The 13,057-nt window shown below is 43.8% G+C and overlaps 1 protein-coding gene across 1 annotated transcript in view; it reads right to left on the reverse strand.

The window, feature by feature from the left end:
- The window catches only part of CABLES1 (Cdk5 and Abl enzyme substrate 1), a 119,393-nt gene that overhangs the window by 32,094 nt on the left and 74,242 nt on the right, over positions 1-13,057 (reverse strand). Inside the window, exons 5-6 of the mRNA XM_011360490.2 lie at positions 1,195-1,291; positions 1,070-1,088 (exon numbers count right to left, since the gene is read on the reverse strand). Of these exons, the coding sequence (XP_011358792.1) occupies positions 1,070-1,088; positions 1,195-1,291 (116 nt within the window). The remainder of the gene's footprint in view (positions 1-1,069; positions 1,089-1,194; positions 1,292-13,057) is intronic.

Here is a 13,057-nt window from a genome sequence, read left to right on the forward strand (position 1 = left end):
CCATATTGTCACATCTGCAGCTCTAAAATCCAATGAGATCTTAAAAATGAAATTTGTTTTGGCACTCATTTGTGCCAGAACTGACTTGAGGCTATCTATAGTTTTAATTTATTCTACTTGGTGTGAATGTTCATGTTATGTGGCAGAAATATTAGTGTGTTTGATAACAATGTGCTATCTGAGAAGCCGTTGGGGTGCTGTGTAATATGTGAGGCACACAGTGCTATTACTTTTTATAAACTACCAAAAGCAGAATTCCAGGGTTCATCAGGCCCCAGGAGTCTCTGATAAGGGACTGTGACCTTTGGCGGTTCTTTTGTATTCCTTTGGCAGATGTCATCTATGATGCTCGTCTCTGTTTTATCTTCCCTCATTCCTATGTGAACACCCAACCCTTAGGAATGAAGATAGGACAAGTATTTTTCTTTACACCTGCCTGGGGAGTTGTGGCTCAACACCCTAAACTCCGGGTTGATGCCGTTTGGGCACAGTGGTGACCAGCTGTCCTGGGGAAAGGGTGGTCGGGAGGTTGTTTGCCGCCCCAGCAGCTTCACCCGCAAGCAAACTATGCTAGGACAGCTTTCTCAAAGAAACTCTTGCATTGTCTCCACAAACAGGCTTTGGAAGGGTTTATAAAGACCGCCTGGATCCAGCACAAAGAGGCCAAGTTCGTATTTCAACCTTCACTCCTCAGACTTCAACCCAGCAGCTCCGTGAATTGTGGGTGAGAGAGGAATAGGACAGCTCTGCTGCTCAGTGGTCACTATCTAAGGCTAAGGGACTCTTAGCTTCTCAGGACCACGGGAAGCCAAAAATACTTTCCAGTAGTGGGAATGTTGCTTGCTGACACCATCAGCTATTCCTTGTTAATCCAATCACCTGTCACTCCATCCCAGCACATGTACATGTGTGTGCACGTGTGTGCCTGAGATACTGATGCTACTGGTCATATCATACATTCTGCTGTTAAACAGTGCAGGCAGAGAAACTGTTGTGCTGCTATTTAATCACTGTCTTGGTGGATTTCCTTCCTCATGCTGGAGGACTGGTACAGGCTGATGTCACGCACCCAGGAATATGTCCCACACCTGGTTCCTCCACCACAAGTGAGATTCATGGTCTGTCAAGGTGCCTCTGCTTCCTGAACCTGTGGTATCGGCACAAACTCATTGACTGGAAGCCACATAGCCTTACCTTCCCATCAGCTCCCAGTTCCACGCCTTCAAGGCCAATGATCTCCTTCAAGCTCACGGCACCTGCTGATTGTCTCCCTCCATCCAACTTCAAATCCCTGGGGAGGAAAAGCCAAAGAAAAAAATGCTTTTGTTTGTACCCAAAAGAGATATAATGATGTTTACTGCATGAGACAACATTGACAAGCAGGCCCTGGACTGGACCTCCCTTTGTCCCTCCTTTGGGGCTTGTCAGTGACACTCTGTGGGCAATTCCACTCACTTTGAGATAAACAAAATCCAACTGTACAGAAAGCCTGAAGATGAAAGTTAGGCTCAGAAGCTGATGGATTACCGACCTCCTCTGCTGCTCAGCAAGGCCCCTCTATGCTAAGATGGTCATTGAATAGGAAGCCAGGGAGCATTCTCTGGGTACAGTGGGACAATGCTTCTCTTGGGCTCTAGCTGCTGGCTTCTTTTTAAATCTGGAGAGACCTCCTCTCCTTGACACCCCTTTTATTAGATGGGAGAAAGAAATTCTTGCCCTACAGTTCTCAGGTTTATTGCTGGTAAAGAGTCAATGCCACAATAGTCATTCCGGCTACTTGCCAGGCCAGCCACCTAGAAAATAGGTATTTTTCTATAAAAAAATAATATCCAGCATTAACAATAAACACTTATATAGAACACTTCACAATTTACAGAGACTTTCACACATCACCTCTTTCATTCTCTAAGATGCCCCTATCAAACAGGTATTGCTATTATCCTATTTTACAGATGAGGAAAACGAGGCCCAGGGTAGGTCAGTGGCTTGCAAATGTCATTAGGATCGCAGGTTGAAGAGACTGGTTTTGCATCCAATGCTGTCTGTAGCACATCACAAGATGAGCTGGAGATGCAAGATGAGCTGGCTGTGGCTAAGCTCAGACACAACTCCACATTTTCAAGGACAACCCCCCTTACAGTAGTTCTCAAACTTGGCTGTATATTAGAATCACTTGGGGATCTTCGACAAACTACCATGGTCTGGCTCCCATTCCTGCCATTCAGATTCAGTTGGTGTGGGGTGCAATCTGGGTGGTAGGAGTTATAAATGCTGCCCAGGTGATTTTAAATTACAGCCACATCTGGGAAGGACTGTCTTCCTGCTTCTTCTCTGTGACATAGTGCTTGTGAGTCAAAGCCACCTCAGGCCTGCAGTACAATTGCTGTGTGGCCTAGAGAGGCACCGCACTCGGGGGCTGTGTCTTACAACCTAAGCAAGAATGAAGAAAATGTAAAGGCAAGACTCTCTGGGAGGAAAGTAAAGGAATCAAAGAAAGAAAGAGAAACAGCCAGGTGAGTGTGGAGAAGAAAGACAAGAGATGCCCCACCACCCTCCACCCTGTTCGGTGGAAAAATACAGGATTCTCTGATTCTGCTGAACACTCATCCTCATCTATGGGTGTCCTATGGATGAACTGGCTACCTAATCCTACCTATAAGGTGGAGTGTTTAATTAATGGCAATTTTCAAAAGAAATACTCAAGACCTGCACCCAGTGAGAGCTGCATTTTTAAGGCAGTCTCCTTGGGAGGCCATGGTTCTGCCACGTTCAAAATGTCTCTGGAGTCCCTTTTGGAATCAACACTAGAGTCATGCAGGAAAAAACAAACAGCCAAGCCATCCCGGTCTTCAAACTTTATCTACATATTTTTCACCCTGAACACTCTTACTTTAATCAGTGCTCCCCTCATTGATCAGATTTTACTGTAAATGACTTCAGGTAATTCCAAACATCAAACTCACTCCTAAGGACAGTACAAAACAGGACAGTAACTCACAGAACTATAAATGCTTTGTTAGAAGGAGCAAATCATCCCATCGAGAGCTTCAAAGATGTTCTGAGCCATGGAAGTGCTCTCGGGATATGTCTGATTTCTCCTCTTCTGGGGACCACATTCACTGAGGGCTATGAGGTCCAGGATGGTTTAAGTCACATCACTTCACAAACATGCTGTGCCAAGAGAGAAAACTGTGTTCCAGTTATTGACCTCAAATCCGCGGCTGGAATAACCAAGCAGGCTGGAGCAGTGTGGGGCTCAGCAAGGCCACCAGGCCCACAAGACCACATGTACCAGAGACCATCTGCCTCCTACATGAGCCATCCAGGGAGGCTCTCAAAAGACTTCCTCCAGCAATTAAAGACAGAGATGATGAATGCATCAGGGTGCTATCAAAGAAAAATGCCTATGAAGCAAGAAGCAGGCAAGGAGGCTAAAACGGTTGTGGAGGGTCAGAAGCAGGGAGCCCCACGGGGGAAGACCAGGAGGTGAGCTGAAACGAAGGCCGCAGAGCCTTGCATTTCATTAAAAAACTTACAGCACGCTTCCATGGACTTCCTGACTGTCCAGAGCCAAACCCGGCAAGCATGTGCCTCAAATTCCCAACTCCCAAACAATTATCTCCTTGTTTCCATTTTTGCCAGACAGAGGATGTTATTTAGGGCTGTAATATAAAAGTAGGGAATGTTTTATGGGGTGAGAAGATTAAAAAAAAATGAGTATTAAAATAGGCCCTTATTAAGAGTGCTCCTTACACCCCAAACTAATATAAAAATGTATCTCAACTATATACTTTAGTAAGAATTTTTTTTTAAAAGAGTGCTTCTGGATGGAGAGCTGGCTGCAGGCAGGAACAGAGTCTCAGTCCATATTTGTATCCTGTCCACACAGCGTCTGATGCGCAAGATAACACTTTAAGAGTGTTTACTGGCTCATTGCTGTCTCACGGGTGGGTCATAAAGACAACAAGGGACATGGGTGCTTTTCCACTGTGCCACTTTTCATCTGTCAATTTGCTCACAAGCTCACTGCTTCCACAGACAGCCCTGCTTTGGCCAGCTGACCCCTGGCTGCTAAATATACACATCCCAGTTCACAGAACCAAACTACACTCACCCCACACTCTGCCCGCTTCTTGATGCCTCCTCCAAAGCAAATGGAGCCATAACAAAAATTATACTTTTGGTGCTCACATAAAATCCAAGACTCTTCTCCATGAGATAACCCCCGAATCCCATTTAAAGAAGCGGTGATTATTAGACCCAGCGATTGTCCACGTGCCTCAGGGAAACTTTGGGCCACATGGAAGAGAAACTTCAGACCACACTTTGCAACAGGTGAAGCTGCATCACACCTAACCACGAGAACCAATCTCCTGAGAACTACTGTGCTGGTCTGCCTACTGCTGCCGCCACTCCCCACTGGCTCTTCACTTGTACCATTCTACTTTCTAAATAATCAAACCGAGTAAGAAATTAAGCTGGGAGAATAGTGGGTTTACCACCCTCAGCTGCTACTAGAAAACACATATTGCTTAGCTTAGCGCTATCTACAGAACTTGTTGCAGTGACAGAAGTGGTCTCTATCTGAGCTGTCCAATATGGTAGCCACTAACCATAGGAGGCAAGTGAGTGCTTGAAGTATGACAAGTTGACTGAAGAACTAAATTTTTTATTTTAGTTAAATTTAAATAGTCACATGAGGGGAGTGACAGTTGTACTGGACTAGTGCTTACTCATCAGTACTTTGGCTACCATTACTTTTTAAGACAAATAGTCATAGATTACATGTTTAGTGACTTGTATTTTATTTCCCAATTTTCTTCCCCAAAGTGGCCTGGTCATTTTCTGCCCACTGTAGGAGAAGTGGGAGGGATGCCCAGTGATAATTAAGTTGGAATTTCCCTCTGGCCTTATAGAAGGGGGCCTAATAGTTTGTATGAAGTAGATTAAAAAAAAAAATTAGAAATAAGACATTTCTTGCACACTGAAGCTGATGCACGCACATTTATTCCATTCACACTTCAAAAACTTCACTGACATGGTAATAAATAGCACAACTGCTCTAAAAAATCGACTGCTTTGCGGTGGTGACTAAGTTGTCACTCACCTCAGGGCTGCCGTTTTGGTGGGCTGGAATTGTGTAGAGCACACGTCTACACATATCCACTGGCATGTCACATGTCCACAGAAAATGAAACACATCTCATCTATTTCAATAATGTTGGTTTTTTTTAACAGCTTTCGAATCCGAAAAATGTATCTTTCACAGAGGCTGACAAACTTCTCTAGGGTTGTCTTTAGCTAAGTGTGTCATGTTGCCAAACCATATGAAATTGCTGTTATTTGCTCGTTTTGTCCTATATAAACAGTGATTTCATATCGTGCCACCTAATTTACAGATAAGGCAGCTTGCTAATTTACTGCTCAGGCCTTACATGTGAGTGTAAAGCAAGCAAGAGACCCTTGGCCCTTGATGCCTCACTTTTTTGGGGGTCAAGTGGGTGGGAAGTCACCTGCAAAAAGGAACTCTGAATGGTGTCACTGATTTATCCAAAGGGAGTGTTTAAAAACTCCAATGAAAAAGAATTAAGCAGAACTCCCAGTGGAGTAGTGATAAAATCTTGATGCTTTCTTTCTAAGATCATTAAACTCTCATTAAAATGGTGTATGAAAATAGAACTATCTCTGGCTCAAATGCCAGCATTAACCCTCCCGTACTAGGAGATAGAGCTGGATATTGTGGAACCACAGCTGAAAGTAATTAGAAGCAAACCGAAGTTGAGCTTTTCAATTTCTTTGAAAAGCCTAGAATATTTTTTCCCAGATATGTGTTAAGTTCAAATATTAATTTATGTTCCACCTCCTTCTAAATATGAGTGGAGGCAAGTTCAAATACCAAATGTAGACATTGTCCAAAACTGTGCATTACGGTTTAAATGCTGTAGCTTGAATTCAGAGATGAACGTGCTTGGGTGATATGAGAAGATCTCATTTGGCTGGATACACTAAGAGAACCCCTGGTAGGGAACTGTGGACAATGCATGGTCTGAGTCCTTCTCTTCCACAGCCCTGGGTGATGCTACAGCTCAGACTTATTTAGCTACAAGAGCTCATTTCTCATTCTATTTAAATTTCTTAACTTTTGCAGAGGCTGTAAGCAATAAATGCACTTTGAAAACGGAGCACAAAGATTTTTTTTTACAAAGCCTGGCTGATGCAGGGAGGGGGTTGGGAGATGGTTTAAGGCAGAACAGGGGAGGATGTCACAGAAGACTGTGGGGAGGGGATTAAAACAGGAGATAAAAATGCATTTGGGGAGACAGCCAAGCAGCAGTTATATCTTTAAGCAAGAAGCAGAAATATGTTAGTTCTTCATGGGGTGTAAATCCATCCTTTATGAGATGGCATTGCAATTCACTTAATTCAGTTCTCCTTGAAAGCCTGTAACTTCATGGTTGGAAACCCCCTGGACCACTTTTAGTTTTGGCTCCCACAGCATAAAGCCAATGCACCGAATATACAGATGTGAAGTCATCTGGTCAGAACAGATGGCCAAACTAGATATCCTGATGCCCAGGTCACTAGTTTCCACACAATGAACCACTCCTGATTTCATCTTGTATAAGAGTCTTCATCTTCCATGACACATAGAATTGATCAAATAAGATTCCCCGTAAGATAACAAGAAGTTCAAGCTAAAGCCCTTTCATTAGGGAGCTTATAGTTAACGAACCAATATTTCTTTTAATAAAAAAAGATATCAGATTTAATATTTAACACCTGGGAAGTAGATGGAAAAAAGTATGTTTGTGTCCAATTAGCTAGTTCCCAGGGCTCTCTGTTCCAAGATGGTGATGGCGTGACTTCCGTCGGTGGACATTTCTCTAATGGTGCTCTCAATTTGAGACCTTAGAATGCCAGCTGGAAGCTCCACGGGGCACTTGCTCTTTAAAGGACAACAATAGGTTGAACACTTTGATGTATAAATAATTTAAAAGCTAATTAAATATTAACAGGATTTCCAGATCCTTAAAAAAAAAAAAAAGATTTGCTGCACAGAAAGTAGAGCTTGAAAGCTGAATTAGGAAAGGAAATGCCACTTGTGAGATAATTGTAATTGAGAGATTACGCATCCACAGGACCTCAACAACACGAGCATTAATATAGTTTAAGAAATCCTCATGGTTTCCTCTTCAAATACAGTACAACTACCACCTTGGTTGGGTCCACTTACTTGTATCAGAGCAGAAGGTTACACCCCCACAGCCCAGAGTCAAGGCCCAGAGCTGACAGGAAAAAGTAAAATCAAAGCAGCCTTTAGTCTTCTAAGTCCTGCCCTTCTCACACTTAGCACTTCATCGATAAGCCATCCCCCAAGGGTAACTGGCAGACAATGAAGGGGCCTTGACGTAGCTTACACCAAAATCTTTGTCTAAAGGCAGCTCCTATAAACAGCCGGATAAGGGCATGATTCATCCATGAGATCATTTCAGAATCTGTCCTTGTGTGGGAATATGCTTGGTGTGAGGAAAGAAGCACGATTTGTGAATGTGTAATTTTCCACAACTACAAAACATGTTTTGGGGTAAAAGTGGGAGGGAAGGACAGTGGGGATGGACCCAGGGCCAGGTGGTTAGGCTTTGGAGGCCCTCTCTAAGAATATAAGAAGCTGTTCTGTGTCACAAAATGATCAACACTCAGGAAATGGACCCAAGAAGATGACTTCATCTGAAATGCCACATCGCCAAGAGCTAAGGACATAAATACCACATGGAAGCTGCTATTTTAAAACACACCGCCAGACACCTTGGGCTCTACTGGGAAGCCATTTTCTTCATCACATGGTTCCTGATACATCTGTAGTAAGCTAACCCAGTGACTATCAATCAATCAGGAATGGTTATCTTGATAGATCTGTACGCCCATATCACAGAAGCTATTTTTTGCTGGAATCAATAGCTTGGTTATTTTACAGAATCCCAACCACAAGTTAATTGGGTTTGCTCTGACTTCCTTCCAATCAGATCCATGTATACAGAAATACCTACTGATGCCCATATGTTTCAGAAAATAAAGAACATCTGGGCACTATTGCCGGTGCCTTATGCACAGGAACAATTCTGAGTGAGACTGGCCCTCAACACAAAGTCTGCAGTCTCTCACTCATCAGTGGGTTGTGTTCCAAAAGCTTTTAAGTTGGCTGTCTGGAACTCAAATAGCATGTTCCCACTGACACGATGTAATACATAGAAATTAGCCCCACGAGTGCCCTTTTATCCTATAACTGAACTAGCCCCATAGTCCAAGCAAGAGCCCTGGTTGTAGGAGTAACAGGTCACAAGGTAGAAAGAAGAGGGTGAAGAAAGAGGAGAAAGCTGAGTGTCCCTCCTGGTTTCTCGGTTTGGGGCTGACCTTCAGCAACATTTTAAAGGAGGAGCAGTTTGCATTATTTCCACCTCCCTCTCCAAATCTTATCTTTTCAAGACTCCAGGATCCTTTCTCCTAAGCTGTTTCTATTTTTCACGATTTCTTCAATTTTTGAACTCAGAGATTCCTTTGCTGCTCCCATGTTTTCCACTCCTGGTCCCATGGTGATGGCACAGCAGCCCAGAGGACAGGGTGGGAGTTGGGGAGCAAGAGGAGGTCAGTGGTCTTAGGTAGAGGTGTGGGCAAGGTGTGGGGTCTGCTTACTTAGGAAAGTTGAGAAATTTGCTTGCAACTCATTTTGTAAGTGGAGGGTCACCAAGCCAAACCACAAATCCACATTAGAAAAGAGAAGGCAGTGACTAATGTGGATAAAAGGCAAAAAGACTCAGATGGGCCTTGGCAACTGTCGGTTGAGAGAAGAGGAGCTGGTTTAAGGCTGGGACTCTTCCCAGAAAATGGTATAATTTACAAGCTTAATCTGAGAAGAGTGTTTACAGCTATGGGAAGGTTTGATGTTACAGTTATAGTGAAAAAGACAGGCAACATCTGTTTCTCTTCTCCATAGCCGGCTTCCAATAGCTTGTTTTAAAAGGTGGGATTTGGCAAAGCTGCTTCCCACCAGCAAGAAAGATCAAAACAAAGCAATCATCTCTTCATATTCCATACAAGTACATGCACTAGGGGGGGGGAAAAAAGACTGGAAGGAAATAGGACAAAAATGTTGATGAGTTTGTTTAGGTGAGGCTCAGTAATTTTTATCTTCCTTTTATTTTTACATACTTTCCACATTTTCTTTAATAAACATCTACCTCTGAGGAAAACAATTTAAAGACCAAATAAAAGCAGATATGAAGATGAATCTCTCGTGTTTGTAGGAATGTACAGCTGGCCAAGTCATCGGGAACCCATCTGAGATGTGCTGTGTTGGGGTAGATCTAGAAACAGCAATGAAATAGCTCTCGTGACTAGACAAAAATGGGACTAAAGCTAACATTTAATGAGTAACTACTGCAGCCTGGCAGGGCGCTTAGAGCTTTCACACATAATATTTCACTTAATGCTCTCAAAACTCCCTGAGGAAGACATTATAGCCAATTTTACAGATAAGTAAGTCTGGGATCAGCTAGGCTAATGTGCCAAAACCAAGGATTCTGCCTGACCATCAGCTCTCTCCCATGCACCCTACTACTCCCTGGCCTCAAGGGCAGGCAAGGATAAGGACTGCAGTTTCCCTAATGGGGTCATGAGGGTCAGAGCGGAGATGAGTGCGCTTCAGCCCCCAACTCTCACTTTTTTGGAATAGCTCTGCGTTTAGCTGTTTTGTTTATTGGCATTCTGTGTAAACTTGTGTTGGAAGAATGGTTTCTTCGGCTAAAAAAAGTCTGAAAACCACAAGACTAGAGAGTCTCCAAGTTCCTTCTAGCTCTAGCTCTAAAAGTCCTCAGTGCTGAAGAGTTCTCCCTGCCATTCAACTCGCGTGAATTGGCATTACCTGGCAATCTTCCATGTCAAATATTCTTTAATGAATTACTTTGGGACACCCCAAGGGGAAGTGGCAATGCTCTTATGTCCAGAAAAAGCTTCCACATCCTCGGAAGTGGTTTTAGCTCAAGTTCAGCCCTTAGCCCTGCTGTTACGAAAGTCAATCCATCCCTGGTAACGATTAGTGCAACTCCGGGCTCAGCTGCTGTGTTATGTGAAAGGAGTAAGCGCAGCCTGCAGCCAGTCTTCAGTCTAAGCCTGCCAGTAAATCCCAACATCTTCCCATCATGTGCACCTGATTACAAATGGCCAAGCTCAATCACGGAAAGGGCGGGCAGCGAGGACCAGACTGTGTGTGTGCTGAGGTTTCAATTCACCCCAGATACTGAGAGGGGCTCCAGTGATAGGATAAAGCCCTCTACCCCATACTGACCTAAGAAAACTACCCTCTTTTAATTCTATACTAGATTCAATCCAAAGATGTCCTTTGCTTTAAGCAAAAGCAGTACACATGAAAGCAAAATCACGTGTTAATCTGCTCAAAATGAGGCTATGTGTTATTTACAGTTTGATCACATAATGCTCTTTGGGAGGTGTTCTGACACCCTGAGTTGATCGAGGGTTAGGTGGAGCAAACCTCTGCAAGTCAGGGAACTCTGAAGGAGCTTGGACAGAGACTGCAGAAGCCGGGTGTGACCACAGAGAAGATCCTGTTGTCTGATTTTACTCCACCTTGCACTCCACCCCTCTATGCTCATCAGAGCCACTGTGGCTTCATGGACAGGCAAGACTGAATTTTTAAAGTGAAAGAACAGGAAGAAAGGATGGTTATTAGAAGCATCTCATTTTATCAAACAGACGATTTCCTGAAAAAGGCAAACTGTCAATCAAACAGTATTTTAAGAAATAAAATAAGAAAGCTCTTTATTTTTAAATGCCCCATCAACTAATCCTTTTGTTAAATGAAGACATGTTTGGTGCCATGAACAATAATCTCTTAACGCAACTGTTTCGCACGCTTTCTCAAAGAGAAGCATTTTCCACACAGGGTATAAAGACAGGAGCAAGACCCTTACCAGCCCCTAAATCGCTTCCCTGCGGTGCTTGCGGGGTGACCTGGGTGCGCCTGGGGAGGTCCTGGGGAGATGCGAGTGAGCAGCACTGCACAGTCATGAACCAGTGAAGGCCATGCACAGCCAAGGTTTCCGTACGATGTTGATACCTGGAGAATGTGACCACCTCCTTATCCTAGAATTCTTTAATTCGTACCTTCCTATTCTATAATTGACAAATACTCAGAGGAGGAAATTACATAGAATATTTTTCACCCAAGACTCTACCTAAAGTTGCCTGGGGTTTGCCCTTGGAGGAGGCCAGGCTGCAGTGTAAACCTGTAACCTTCAAAGCCATCAGAAGGCCACTATCCAGCACGTTGGCCACCGGGTTCCCCAGAGGCGACCCTCCTGTGGCACATGCATGGAGCTCTGTCATCACCCAGAGACATACCCATTAGCTGGTGCCACTTGCTACTTGCTGGTCTGGAGCCTGCAAGCACAGCCCCAAAGGGGTGGTGGTGAAGGGAAAGAAATACCCTCAGCTCTGAGGTGAGCACAAGCACGTTGGGGACGGCTGCTGTGGGGCTGGCAGGCCCCAAAGCAGAAAGTGCTGCGCCACACAGAGCCTGCAGCCAGTCTGCCTCCTACCTCTGCCCCTGCTGCTCTGCCTCTTTCTGTGAAATGATCATTGGAGAACCTACCATATGAAGTGGTTCTGAAGATTAAAAAGCAAATGTATATAAAGCACTTAGAACAATGCCTGGCATACTCTAAGCATTACTTATGTTTCAGCTTATGCTATTACCTCTATTCTGTCATGTTCACACAAAGGTTTGACTACACAGTCAGCAACATTAAAGAGATATGCTCTTTTCTCAAATATCTGTATTTGTAAATCAAGGCAGGAAAGAACAGTTTGAAGACTGGGGCAGTTGTTAAGTAATCGAGGCAGCCTGCTTCAAGCAGAAGCTCTAGAAATAATTTTGTGTATAATCTTATTGTCAGCTTAGTATAAAGCTGGGTAGCATGTAAAATGACCCCAAACGTTTTGTTGTTCTCAACTCTGTGTTGATTAAGTCCCTATCCTTGTAACTCATTCCAGGAAATATACCAAATAAAACTGGAAAAAGTCACCAGGTTTGAAGATTCTTTTAAATCTCAAATTTTAAAAAAACTGGACAGAGAATAATTATACAGATTGGAGTTCTAGATTGTTAGTGGATGGGGAGAGTGAACAGACAGCACGTCCCAATCATAAACTCTTTATGCAACCAGACTTACAGCTTCTGCTTTAGCAAAGCTGACAAGAAAGAAAACAGAGACAAGTTATTTGAGCTTGCAGGATCTTTGGAGTCTCATCAAACCTTCCCATTGGACAGATGAGGGAACTGAGATGCAGAAGGCTGAGTGATGAACGTGACAGTGATAACCAGGACAAGGCTGTGGTCTCCCAGCATAGCTCACTTCTTTCAGTCTCTTCTTTTCTCCCCTTCTCCTCACTATAGAGGCCTGAACATGGCAGTGACCATCACCAATGGGATTCCCGCTGGGATGGTTCTTCATTGAACTCTTTCAGTATGTCAGGCATTCTAGAGACCCTGTCCAGAAGTTCCCAAGGAGCCAGATCATCCATCTTCTGACATTCTCAGAGGTCGAAGTCAAGGCTGGAATATCCTTCTCCACTTCTCTAGGACCTCACACTTCCACATGTAGCTAAAGAGCCACCTTTTCTGGGGAATACTCCCGGACCCCTCCATCTGACTCCTTCCCCAGCACTTCACCCACTCACCTACACACAGGAGTCACTTAGTTGTTTGCTCTTTTGTTTGATGGTTAGTATATTAGCTTATTTCTGGGCTCCTACCATTAGAGGGTAAGCTCTGTGAGGAAAGTGACTTTCTTTTTCACCATCATTTCCTTACTGCCTAGAACAGTGCCTGGCACATCGTAGGTTTAATAGATTTTGTGGGGAGCATAAATGAATTCTGCTGTGCAGTGGTGGCACCTGAATTTCAACATAGATAGCAGGCAAGAATGGCAATGTACTTGGGCAGAAAGGGATAAAGAGACTTTATATATATATACATATATAT

This window comes from Pteropus vampyrus, unplaced genomic scaffold, assembly GCF_000151845.1.
Source record: "Pteropus vampyrus isolate Shadow unplaced genomic scaffold, Pvam_2.0 Scaffold55, whole genome shotgun sequence".
Taxonomy (NCBI): Eukaryota; Metazoa; Chordata; class Mammalia; order Chiroptera; family Pteropodidae; genus Pteropus; species Pteropus vampyrus.